The sequence below is a fragment of the Balaenoptera ricei genome, chromosome 11 (genome assembly GCF_028023285.1).
Source record: "Balaenoptera ricei isolate mBalRic1 chromosome 11, mBalRic1.hap2, whole genome shotgun sequence".
Lineage (NCBI taxonomy): Eukaryota > Metazoa > Chordata > Mammalia > Artiodactyla > Balaenopteridae > Balaenoptera > Balaenoptera ricei.
Genome location: NC_082649.1, coordinates 86694521 through 86708167, shown reverse-complemented (window position 1 = coordinate 86708167; position 13647 = coordinate 86694521). Strand labels below are relative to the sequence as shown.

Sequence of the window (13647 nt, the reverse complement as noted above, 5' to 3'; positions counted from 1 at the left end):
ACCACAGGCTTTACATTACCTTAAAAAAAAAAACCCTCTCAGCCGCAAGTTGGATGCTTCTGGCAGCAATACAAATCTAGCACCACCCAGGGAGGGAGCGTATTTGCTTCTTCGCTCACTTCTGGCAGGGCAGAGGAATGCTGGACATCGAGAGACGAGAAGGGAGGCTGTCCAGAGAGCATCGGCACGCTGCTCCCCCGTCCCACGCCTTGGGCCTCCTCCCTTAGGAATAAACAGGTAAGTACATCGAGGTGCTGATGCAAGTGGGGCGTCCTAGCTCACTGCGACCAAGCCATGGAGGAAGTCAAGTGCAATGTACTGAGAATGCCTAATAGGTCTCAACACCTTCAGGAAGCTCAGCGTGGCCTGGCTGAGGTCATAAGGTTCTCATTCTACCCAGCACATTGCTGAAAAGTCCTTTGGTGTTTATTAGTCTTTCTAGCTTTGCACATCACTTTGCAGCATGCTTTTCTCTAGGCTATTAAGAAATGCATTAAAACAGCCACTGAATGTTTGGGTTTTGACAAATCTGGGGCTACTTGTTCATCTGTTTTTCTTCCGTATTCAGAAATCAGAGCTTACAGAGCTTACAAATCTTGACTGCTGAAAAGTAAAATATCATCTAAAGTTTCGTTCTCAATGTCAGTGTTGTAAAATACTACACATGGATAAAATGTAAGACTTAACATTAGACAGGGAGCTGAAAAACTACAGAGATAAAATGTTCCTATAATATGATAGTCGTCTCTAAATATAAGGCTCCATGTTATAAATTTGGGTTCTTAATGAATTTTTTATATAACCAATTCTGTTTCCACTTAGATGTCAGAAACTGAGCTGGAAAAGATAAAAGTCAGAACAGCTGAGCATTTTGAAAATGACAAAAATAACATTTCTTGGTTGAAGGAAGGTAAGTCCTCTTGCTGTTGATTTTCTATCAATGTGAGAATTGTGCTTTTGTTTATAAGCAAAACAGAGTGTGGAAGAAAGAAGAAAAATGTCCCAGCATTTCAAATGACATTAATACTTCTGATTTTCTTTCTTTCTTTCTTTCTTTTTTTTTTTTTTGGCCTAAGTGGTAGTTTGAGGGTGTTCAGTATTGAAATGTTTTTTGTATTCCTTAGACTGCAGAGGTCACTCAGATGATTTTATGGGTAAGATGATATACATTTTCAATTCAGATACATGCTACCTGTGAGGTTCTTGTTGTGCTGGAGAATTTTCTCCCTTGTAGCCAGGAAGATGAAATAATTTGAGGACAAGTATTTTTTAAATAATAATCACAGAAAGGAGTGCAGGCTGTAGGAAGTCATGTCTACAAATAGAATTGCCATTCACTGCAATTACAGAAGCCACCTTCCCCCGGGAGAGCAGTGTCAGCTACAAGCACGACGTGCGTAAGATGCTTGCTTGAAATACACACACAAATCGATACGTCCTCCTAGGAGAAGTACAAATATGTGCACTTTTGAAAATACATATAAACTCATGATTATTTACTAGAAGGTTTGGTTTCATAATCTTTTCTTTTTATGAACATCTTTAATGTCTTTAATCTTTTTATGAACATCTTTAAAAGGAAACCAACTTGATATTCTATCTAAATAGATAAGTTGTGTCTTTTACCTCATTTCCTGAATCTATTCCGTTGTTAAAAGATGGCTCTTAAGTAGTTGCCATGCCTCAAAATTGTTTTCTAAGGTCACGGGAGACTTTAATATATATGTCAAGTAAGTTCTACAACACCAGTAATAATAATAATAATCATGACATCAAACACGGTGACAATGTGCATTAGTGATTATGCTGAATCATCACAACAGCCCTAGGAAGCATTAATCACTCCTAATATTCAGGTAAGAAAATAGAGTCTCAAAGACTTTAAGTAAATTGCCTAAAATTACAAAATGAGGAAGTAACAGAGCGGGGATTTGATCCCAGACTGTGTGACTCCACAGTATATAAATTGAACTACCACCTTACACAGTGTTTCATAGAAAAGATGTTTAAGTTACTTGTCAGGACATGATCTGTGCTCAGAAAGTTTTCCTAAAGTGTTTAAATCAACACCTCCACCTTCACACGTACTCTTCCATCCACTCTTATTCTTAATCCTGCTTTACCCCCATCCTCATTTTTTAACTGTTCACTTTTAAAAAAAAAGATTATCCTTCTGCCCCAGGGCCCCATAATCAAATTTAATAGCTGGAACTCATCTCCAGTGAAGACTTTATTTCAGGATAAAAGTGGGTACAGACATGTATTCTCAGAATCATTCCCTTCGAAAAGCCACAGAGCTAAGAAATTCTCTAACCTTTAAAAAAATATATAGAAGTAAAAAAACTGAACTCAGCCCAAAGATCCCTCTGTGTTTTTCTTGCGAAGACCAAGCCCACAACGACAGAGAAGTTCTTCTGTGACTTATAGTGACGTTTATCTTATTTCTTTTGCTTCAATTGCCCATGCTATAGATGTCTCATAGAGAAATAATGACAGAAATTGATATACCAGTCATTAGCTTCCTGAAGAATTTCCATTTTAAAAATTGTCTCCATTAAGTACAATTTAGGATTAAATTCTTATAATCTACAAAATCTAACTTCCTAACTTCTTATAATCTACAAAATCTAACACCCTAAATGGGTGTTTTAGCCCATTTGGACACTTCACTTAAGCTACACTCAAATTATGTTTACTGTATCATAAAAGGGATTCGAGCCAGATGCAAGATGACAACATCTTAATTGGGAATTACCAGGATGAGTTAGTTTTTGAACATAAATGTCTTTTTTTTTTTTTTTAATGTTAAGAAAAAGGATCTATGTTGGCTTTTTTTTCTTTTTAAAGCAAGCTGGTGCAATGGAAAGAGCAGAGGATTTAAAGTCAGGCAGGCGAAGGTTTAAAATTTCAGCTCGGCTGTTTACTAGCTGTTTGGCTGTGCCATGTTGCTTAACCTCTCTGAGCTTCAGATTCCTTAGCCAAGGACTATAACACCTACTTTGTGAAATTATGGGGGAGAGATCTCATTACTTTTGTGTCTTTTTTTCCTCTTTAAAGCATGATTCAAAATAATATAATGTTTTTTTGAGATCCTGGTTCACACATTGAACAATCTGCACTAGTACCAGCGCTGTATATTTTAATAGCTTTGTCAACAGAAAGGACCTCTATAAAGATGCAAAGAGGCAGTTTATTTGGGATCTTAGAATTGCAATTTGGGGAATCACAGATTCCGGAAGAACCCAGAATAGCGTCTCAACAGAGGAAAACGGGCAGGGGGTTTTATGGAATAAAGGAGGAAGTTCATGCAGGCTTAGACAAGTTGTTTACCAAAGATTTGGATTGGAGGGTAAATGTGTTCCATATATACAACTGGGTTATCAAGCACATCTCATCCCTTACTAGGGAAAGGTAGGGTTTCCTTAGTCCAAAAAGAGTCCAGTTCTCAGCATTATTGTTTCCTTTTGGCAATTCAGCAGCTATTCAGCAGCTTTATTGTTGAGTGTTCAGCCAAAGTTCAGCATGGACAGCAAACACAGAGGTCCTTCTTGACACTTCAGTCATTCCTGTCATTGTTTCTCTCACAGCATTTTATATAAATTCCTTCCCGTGGTCCCTACAACCATTTGGTGTGCAGTAGTATTGTCCCATTTTACAGATTAAAAGACCGAGGCTCAGAGAAACTAGATCTTGCTCAAACTCACAGAGCTGTTAAGTGGCAAACTGAATCTTGAACCCAAATCTTCCAAATTCTGTTCTTTGCCTTAAACCGCTTTGTCACAATGCCTTCTCCAACAGTTATCAGTATTTGAAATTTATCAAACCCCCTCCCCCTTAAAAAAGAAAAAGAAATATAGTCATCCCTCGGTATCTGCAGGAGGATTGGTTCCAGGACCTTGTGCAGATACCAAAAACCAAGGATGCTCAAGTCTCTTACACAAAATGGCATGGTACAGTCAGCCCTCTGTATCCACAGTTGCAGAACCCACAGATAGGGAGGACTGACTGAAGAGACTTGAAAGTGGTTCAAAAGTTTTTTCATGAATAACGAAAGGAATTGCTTCTCCCATCACAGTGCCTCTTGCCTCCCTCTGCAATTCCAGCTGAATACTGGCCACGTTTAGAACATAGGGAATCACAGCACTGCCCTATTAGGGTTGCAGCAAGCACTCACTGGCATAATCTACATAAAGCACTGAGCACAGCACCTGACCTCATAGTGAGCATGGGACCAACAGGAGTTAGCACCATCACTGCCAACCTGAGTACTGATACTCTAACTTCTCATCTTCAAACATTGTCAATTTATCCAATTCGAGTCAACATTTATTAACAGCGGTATCACTGGAGACAAGGCATGAGCATAACAGAGAACAATTTTAAAAAATGAAAGAAGGAAAGAAACACAGTCCTGCACTCAAGAATTTTATCTAATTGTCCTGCTTTCCCCTGAAGAGGTTCTTATTTGCCTTCCATTTTCTCTCCTATGGACCATGGGCCTGATGGCCTTGGCAATGGTGTCAAAGAGCTGCTTAAAGCAACATCCAGAGCTGTTATTAACAATTAGGGTAAATAGTGTTTAAGAAACACACCAATAAACCTGAAAATGCACTCGGAGTCAAGTTAACTGAATCCTATTTTACCTTCTCTCAAACTACCTGGCAATCTTGTAACATTATTCGTCATCTTGCCTTTAAATTCTTGACTTCTCAAATTTTAGATTGATCAAATTCCTGGGTCCCAACTTAAGGAATTCAGGAGGATATAGGTGGAGCCCAGAAATAAATGCTTACGAGCAAGTAACATGAAGTAACATGTTCAGGGACCATACTTGGGGAAACCCTGTTTTAAGACAATCAGAGAAACAAAATATGATTGTGAAATATGCACCAGGCAAGATGAACTGTACTGTGTAACTGTGGACCAAAGTGGTCTAGAAAGGCCAGTCTTGAAGGTGGGGATCCTCTATTTGCACAGGTGAAGAGGAGTAATGCTGGGAGCAAATCACAGGCTGCATGATGCCCGCTTTGGCGCTAGGGAAATGGGCATTTGGGCTAGTTACCTGTGTATGGATTAACACAAAACAAGGAAGACAGAAAGACTGAGTTCCAACTATAGGTCAAGTAGTTGGACATGGGTTCTAAGTTGTCCCTGCAGGTCTGAGGTCAGGGACTAATATACTGAAGCGTCATTTAAATCTGTAACTGGAGTGCAAAGTGGGATGGGGCAGGCAGAGGAAACTTTAAGGCAAGGGGGATGTTGATGGCTAAGACAGCAATGCATTCAGTAGCCCTGAAGTGAGGACAACACGACCAGCATAAAAGTCATAACAAGGAGAAGAAGAAAATAGGCCCAAACGTGAAAAATGTTACAAAGGAAAAATTGATATAACATAGAAATTGGGGGGGAAATTACAGGTGGAATAAGATGGCATGTAATACCCCATTAAACCAGGAAGCATTCTGGGCAAGCATTTCAGTGCTTGCTTCTTACACTATTTGACAGGGAAGAGAAACAGCAGAATGAAGGGATGGAAGCCTTTAAATTGTTGCCATTTGCAGTTTAAAATCACAGCATCACCAGTGTTTGAACGGCACACAATTTCTTAGAGTGTCTCCTGATTTTTCAGGTGAAAGTGGATTTCTATATGAAATCTCCTGATTTCTGAAGGTTAAGTAATAACAATTAACAACAACAAACAACAATTACAAGAAAGGGCCATGCAGAACAAATGAAACCAGGTTCTGTGAGTCTATTTCAGCCCAGGGGCTACCAGTGTGTAACTTCTGTTCTAAGAGCTTGTATCTCTTAACAAAATCTAGTACAATTTCCTAAAAACTGATTTTCCATAAATATATATATATACACACACAAAGTCAAAACAATGGTTTGACCTAAAAAATGTGAAGTTAAGAAGATCGAAATAAAACTGTTTGTCCTTCAGAAGACTAGCTCTCTGTAACAGTTTTAGTGAAGCAGTCTCTTTATGAGTGTAATAAATAGAGGGAAGAATAAAATTATCCCAAGTTACAAGTGTGCCCTCAATGTACAAAGCATAGTTTTATAATCTTCTAACCTGATGCTGACTCGGTCCCATACCTGCTACATTGGGTGGAGCCCCAGAGGGAAAATTCATATTATAGAAAATACTTGATTTTTTAAAAATGGCCGGGGGATGGGGGCAGGGAGAGGGCAATGAATAAGCTTTCTCTCACTTTCCAAAAATGCCAGGAAGGAAAGAGCCTGGGAGATGAGAATTCTGTAGTAACTCTGAACAAACTATAAATCCTTTTCCATAAGCAGTCACATGGTGACTACAGTCTTCGGTGATTTCAAAATTATTATTTAGAGACATTTTAAAGGAAACTCCCCTAAACTTATTTAGTATTGATGTAGAGGAGTCAAGTCACCAATGAGTTGGCATCTGGAATACAGTGGTTATTATTTAATCAAAATTCAGGAGTATTAGAGACTAATATTCCAAGATACTGGAAAACATTCGAGAGGTCCAAAAAGCCATGTTACACAAATTTCCTTCTCAATATAATGCAAAACCTCAAATCCATACCACAAAAATCCCAGCTCATTCTTGATTAAGGTTTGTTTGCAAATGAGATAGAGAAAGTATAAATCTTACATTTATTGACATTCATAAATTCACTCAACTTCCCTTAATTCTAAGTGAAGACAGTTCACTTCATTTGCTCAAAAAATAATTTCAGATCATGAGCATTAAGACAATTCCAAAATGCATACTTTATACAATTCCACAAGCATTTGATGAGGCTCCTCTTGAACTCACAGATAACATATTAGGCGAAGAAATAAAGATGTCAAAAAATGAAAACGCCACAGGTTTTGCCCTCAAGGAACTCATGTATTTCAGTGCTTTATTATAATGACTAAATATTAATCCATGCTAATTCGCTCATTCAGATAATTTTCATTTTTAAAAGGGCTACATTTTTGTGTCTAGCTTAAAAATTAAGCCACACTAATGCCTATTTTAAATTGTTAATTTCCACCAATAGCATATCTTGGTTTCCTTTTACTATGTACACACAGGAAACAGAATCATTAGCTCTTGTTTCTGAGGTCTCCATGAACTTGTGAAAATGTGTTACCTAATAACCAAAATACAGGTAAGGAGAAGGTAATAGCCAAATAGAATGTTGTGCTGTTTTTAACCAGAGCTGAAAGGAGAAATTATATGTGAAAATATGTCCTTGCAAGTCATATAAAGAAGTAAAATAAGCACAAGATAATTTCACAGGGTAATTGTTTTGAAGCTTTAAAACAAGATGATGTGATAGAAATTGGTGTGGGGAACTGTCCTTGAGAATCAGTGGTCGGAGAAGTTCTGAAGGAGAGATATTTGAGTGGAGACTTAAATGACAAGAAGAAGCCAGCTGTGCAAAAATCTGGGAAGAGCATTCCAACAGGAAAAAGAGCCTGTTTAAAGATACTATGGCTCAGAATGGCTGGATGAGAAGGAAGGAAGGAGGAAGAAAGGGAAGGAAGAAAAAAAGGAAATGAGGGAGGGAGGGAGTAAGGAAGGGAAAGGGGAAAAAAAGGGCTCAGGTTGCAAATAATGTAGAACCTTGCTGGTCACAGTCAGGAATTTAGGTGTTTTTCCTTAATTTGAATTAGAAGCCACTGCAGATTCTAAGCAGGGGAATAAAAGGACTCATTTATATTGGATGTGGTAAAGAGTGTACACAGAAATAAAACAGAAGACACTGCAGTTAACCAAGCAAAAGATGGTAAGTGGGATAGGATAAAACTGTGAAGGTAGAAGAGGTAGAATAGGATTCGGGACCTATTTTGGAGGTAGAGCCAACTAAACTGGCTGGTGCCCTGGTGTGGGCCAACAGAAAGAAAGGAGGCAAGGCTGACTCCTGGCTTGAGACACTGCATTATGGCAATGCTGCATGAAGAATAAGAGAAAAACTGGCTGGAGATGGGAGAATCAGAAGATCTGGGTGGGTCAGGTTAAGTGTGAAATGCTGAAGATAATCCCAATGAAGATTATCAATTGGGCAAGAGGATATATGAGATCAGTTCCCACTTTAAGTAATGCTGACAGGGAAAGCTGGCTAGAGATTCTGCTTTAGACTCGAAGATTGAGAAAGCATCTGCTGATGGGAGAGCACAGGAAATGAAATACAATTTCAAGTAGAAATACAATTTCTTTCAAGGCGGGAAAGAACATGTCATGTTCCATGAAGTGAACAAAAACAAGAAGGGCTGGAAACATCTTGACCCAAAGGAAGGTTGGCGTTTGATGAGTGTGGGGAGTTTGCCCAGGAACCGAGCCTCAAGCCTTTCAGAGACCGTGATCAGTCAGCATCTTGGATTCCAATAAACTCTCTACCCTGGAAATGCCTACTAGAGATATATTTTATCTTGCAGTAAAATATAACCCACTGCATTTTATGCTCAAAAGAAAATTAGGTAAAGGACTATGAAAGGATAACATACTACTTTCAAGATCTAACAATGATAAAATGAAGCTTTAATAGTTTGTATTAGTTCTCCAGAGAATCAGAACCAATAGGCTAGATAGGTAGATAGGTAGATAGAAGATAGATGAATGGATGAATAGATAGATAGATAATAAAGGATTTATTATGAGGCACTTGTTTATACAATTATGGAGGCTGAACAGTCCCATGATCTGCTGTCTGGAAGCTGGCGGCTCAGGAAAGCAGGTGGAGTAGTTCCAGGCCAAGCCCCAAGTTCTGAGAGCCAGTGGTGTAAATCCTGGTCCAAGTAACAAGTTCTGAGAACTAGGAGTGCTGATGTCCAAGGGCAGGACATGGATGTCCTAGCTCCAGTGGAGAGAGAAAATATGCCCTTCCTCTTTCTTTTTGTTCTATTTATCCCTTAACCCACTCTGGAAAGAGATTTTCTCTAATCAGACTATCAATTCAAGGGCCAATCTGTTCCCTGAAATAACTTCATGTACACACCCAGAAATAATGTTTTACCAGCTCCCTGGGTATCCCTTAGCCCAGCCAAGTTGATACACAAAATTAATCATCACATAGTTTTTGAGAGGAAAGTAACAGACACTTTTTCTAGTTAAATTAATGAAAAGCGGTATTTATTGGAAGGCTGGGAGTCGGTTTGCAGTCTACAAGGAAAATTCAGGTCCAGGATGGGCAGGAAGTAATCTAGCTCTGGTGATCCAGATAGCAAGATTTAACAATATATTCAGGTCACCATTCCTAAAACATGAGCTCCACACACTTTTTCTGTCCTCTCATCCCCCTGTACTCAAGACTCCAAATCTCAAGGAAGAAAGCTCAACAGCTTTGTCCATGAGTCCCCATCCTGGCTAGGCAGGGCAGGAAACCGTGACTGACAGCACCACAAGGCTAGGCATAATGGGGGAGAGATGCTTCTTCAGATGAAATTCAGTATGCTAGCACCAGAATGAAAGGAGAACAGATGCTGTGTAGCTTCCAAATAATGTCTACTCTAAGAGCCAGTAGCCACGATTTTCAGTGCTTTGCTCCACAAGGGATAATATTTTCTTAAGAACCTGACATGTGCTGTTGATGGAACACTGAACATTTCAGGAAGTAGAGTATTTACTTGAAATGTATTGGCCTTCTACCGAAGTTCAAATGTCAGAATCATTTTGTTTCTCTGATAACCTTATTTTATGTTGAGAAAGTCCAGTAAAAGATGAGATCTGTGTTCTCATAGGTAAACAAATTAAATTCACACGGCACATCCTACAGCTGACGGTTGAAATTTCTTTCCAACTAAGCCTATAAAGTGGTAAGTTCATTTCTTATAAAATGATGATGTTGATCCCAATGGAATGGAAGGCGTAGAAGATGCCATGTCAGCCTTGAGACTATGACCAGATGAATTAATCAGTGCAAAGTCCCTGTAAGTTGTTAAAACAGCAGATTTAAAGACTCTCTTTCAATGATGATAGGGCAGTACATCAAATCCAGAATGATCTTAGCTCACCATTATTAACTGCAATTTTATGAACTAGGAGTGAAGCCATCTGTAGAAACTGGGAACCAATCTGTCCTGTCTCAACAGGAAAATGAAAGTTGTAGCTAACTAGAAACTTCAAGAGATTTACTCGTTACAACTGAGATTTTTCAGGAGACTCATTTGCCTCTATGTCACAACAGCTGTTGGTGTGATTCACTTAACCAACATTAGTATAAAGAGCAATCTTATAGGGAGAGAAAAAGTCCCCTATGTTCTATGGCTCAGGAATAAGGACATTCCATTTCTTGTAAATTCCACAAAGAGATACTTTATTTTTATATGATTATGGCCCATTTCTTTCAGCTTAGGAACAGCATTTAGAGGGAATATACTCTCTAATAAAACGTACCTGTGCTAGGTGTGCACCAGACCATTAGTAAAAAAAGGAATATGAAGAGAGCAAATGAAGACATCAGTCTACAGACATAAATCACTTCAACCATTTTAGCCATTATTTAAGCCTGTCGAAATGTAAATGTGCAGCAAAGACAAAAAGCAAGGGCAATGACAGTAGTTTTGCCAGTGTATAACTTCAAGAAAAAAGAGAAGGGATAACTCCTAGAGGCGTAGTATTAAATAAGACATCAGGCAATTTCTCCTCTTGAGCTGAATTTCCACACTAGTATGGATTTGAAAAGAAACAGCTACCTTGCAGAAGGTAAGAAAGGTGCTTCATGATGTCTAATCTCAAACAACTGACAATAGGAGAGGAAAATCTGCATTTTAGCTCCTTCATTTGCTGATTTTATTTTCTTTATTTAGAATATTCAGAATTATAGATTGGAAACCAAATTTCTCCCAGAGTTGACAAAAGATATATGTTAACACTAAAACATCCTGAATGTAAATTTCATTAAAATATGTAAAGTTTCTATAAATAAACTCTTCTGAAGAAAAAATTCATCAAAAATTATATTCCGTCTACATTCAATAAAAAAAAGAAAGATTCCACTCTATACACGTGTCTTAAAACTAATTTCTTAGATCACTATATGAAAACTCAGATTGATAAGACAAAGTATTCATACCATAAAAGAGGCATTTGTTTTACAAAATAATATACAATTAAGTAAACCAAATCAACGAATGTTTTGATTTCCTGCAACGCAAAGACTTAACACAAATAATATGTCATGATTCTTGTGCCCAAGGAACTTATAATTCAGTTGGAGAAACAAAATATCACAACACATCCTGTGTGCCAGAGGATTCAGACAAGAGCAAGCTTTTCAACTTTATATGAAATATAGTACAATGTGCACAACCAATTTGGATGGAACTTTTCAGTATCAATCTCTCACACACCAAACCGTACGGGTATACCTAATTCCTTAGATAAAGATTTCTCTTAAGATTAAAACAGAGCTTGTTGGTTTGCTGTATTTTTTTTTTTTAATTAATTTATTTATTTATTTATTTTTGGCTGTGTTGGGTCTTCGTTTCTGTGCGAGGGCTTTCTCTAGTTGTGGCAAGTGGGGGCCACTCTTCATCGCGGTGCGCGGGCCTCTCACTATCGTGGCATCTCTTGTTGCGGAGCACAGGCTCCAGACGCGCAGGCTCAGTAGTTGTGGCTCACGGGCCCAGTCGCACCGCGGCATGTGGGATCTTCCCAGACCAGGGCTCGAACCTGTGTCCCCTGCATTGGCAGGCGGATTCTCAACCACTGCGCCACCAGGGAAGCCCCGGTTTGCTGTAGTTTTTAATGGATTTAGCAGATTTCAGCTAAAACAACTGCACTAAAGATTCCCTTGAAAACAGGATTCATTTAAAAATATTAACTTAGATTTCTTACATAGTCTCTTAAAAGAACTTTTTGTAAATATTCTTTAATTTATTACCCAGCCTTTTTTCTTAAAAGAAAAAAGAAAAGAAAAACAACTGATGTCCACATTTTAAAATGAGGAAAAATTATAACATGAAGAGATAAAGATACTTAATAAATAGTAAGGGAGTTCACTTTTCCAAGGGAAATTCTAATGTGAATGACTTATTTAGTAAAGAGGGACAACTGCATTAAGGACTTTTTAAAAAAAAATAACAACACAACTTGGAGGCAAAATATATTCATAGGTCATGAATACACTGGGGTGTCCAATATACTGTTAAACCTCTAAATTCTGTAGGCCAACAACCATTAATTAAGAAGCTACCCTCAGGCCTCTGGATTCTAGGACAAATTACCAAGTCTGAGTTCTAAACTCAATTCATCACTTCCTCTCTAACAGAAGAATGTACTCGTTGCTTCAGTTTTACTTAAGGACATCAGTCTTGTCTTGCAGTCCCCTAGCAGCTAGGAGAAATAACTTGTTCTCATCACTTCACAGGTTAACAATGCTAATTGGAAATCGAATTTAATTTGTAAAAACCCTGAACAGGGAAAAGTTACATGGTTAAAAATTATATATATAATTATATATTATATACACATAATATACATAGTTATATATAATACATATGTATATGGAACAAAATATTTTATTCCATCCTCTCTGGCCTTCTAACAATACATTTATTGACTATCTTCTCTTTGTAAAACAATATAGTAGTTTCTTAGGAGAGAATCAGACATAAATAACACTCTAGGTGCCCACAATCAGTGTATATGTGATATTGCAGAGGCCGGTAGTAGTTAAGGAAACTTCACCATAAGCCAACAGATTTAATAAAGCAGAAATGTTAAGTATTAGATTGATAATTGCTCAAGGGCATGGGTGTATCCAGCTTACTTACTTCTATATTTGAGCATCCAGATAGCCCCTGGAACAGAGCAGATGCTCAAAAATGATATGAATAAATGAAAGACTACATAAGTAAATTCCAAAGGTGATATGATATTCAGAAGTGATATATGATATATGATATAAGAAAGAACACATCTACAATTCAGAAAAATTGGGGATGTGGCTGGGCTATAAATCATAAGTAGAGTAGGCAGTAGCATTACAAACTGATGGAATACTATGGTCTAAAGTGGAGACAGAAAAGTCTGGCATGTTCAGAGAACAGTAGTTATGTTTTCCTGGGTAAAGGGTATGTGTGTGACAGTAGGAAATAAACATTGGCTCTGTCATGAAGGACTTTTAATACTAGGCTGAAGAGCATATTTGGAAAGTTCTAGGACAAAGAGAAGCTATCAAATGTATCTGGGCTTGGGGTTGGGAAGGCAGACAGGACCTAAAGATGGCAGAAAACTCTGTGCTTTAGAAAACATTCGTGATTTGAGCATCTTTATTTAAATGGATTAGAAGCATATTAATTGAGGGGAAGGGTAGAAACAGAGTGTTGCATCCACAGATGAGAAAGAATGACTTCTGAACTGGGCTACTGGTTGCCAGGACAATGGGAAGAAAGTGGTTGGCACCCAAAAGAGTGCTGGCCCCAACACCTTGGCCACGGACTAGATGTTAGAGGGTAAGAGAGGGAGGAGTTGTCAGAGATTCTAGAAAACCTCAGGGTTGAAACTGGAATGCCTCTGTGTGTGTGTGTGTGTGTGTGTGTGTGTGTGTGTGTGTCCCCTTACGTAAGTAATCTGTTGGTTTCAGAAAAATTAGAAAACGCAAATGGTAAAAAATTACTCCAAATCTTAACAGCTAGGGGTATCCACTGTACATCTTTCCTTATATGTTT

General features: G+C 38.1%; 1 protein-coding gene across 1 annotated transcript in view; it reads left to right on the top strand.

Moving 5' to 3' along the window:
• Window positions 1–60: 60 nt before the first annotated feature.
• The window catches only part of MDFIC2 (MyoD family inhibitor domain containing 2), a 96491-nt gene continuing 82904 nt past the window's right edge, over window positions 61–13647 (top strand). Inside the window, exons 1-2 of the mRNA XM_059937708.1 lie at window positions 61–237; window positions 823–910. Coding sequence (XP_059793691.1) covers window positions 823–910 — 88 coding nt within the window. The 5' untranslated portion in view covers window positions 61–237. The remainder of the gene's footprint in view (window positions 238–822; window positions 911–13647) is intronic.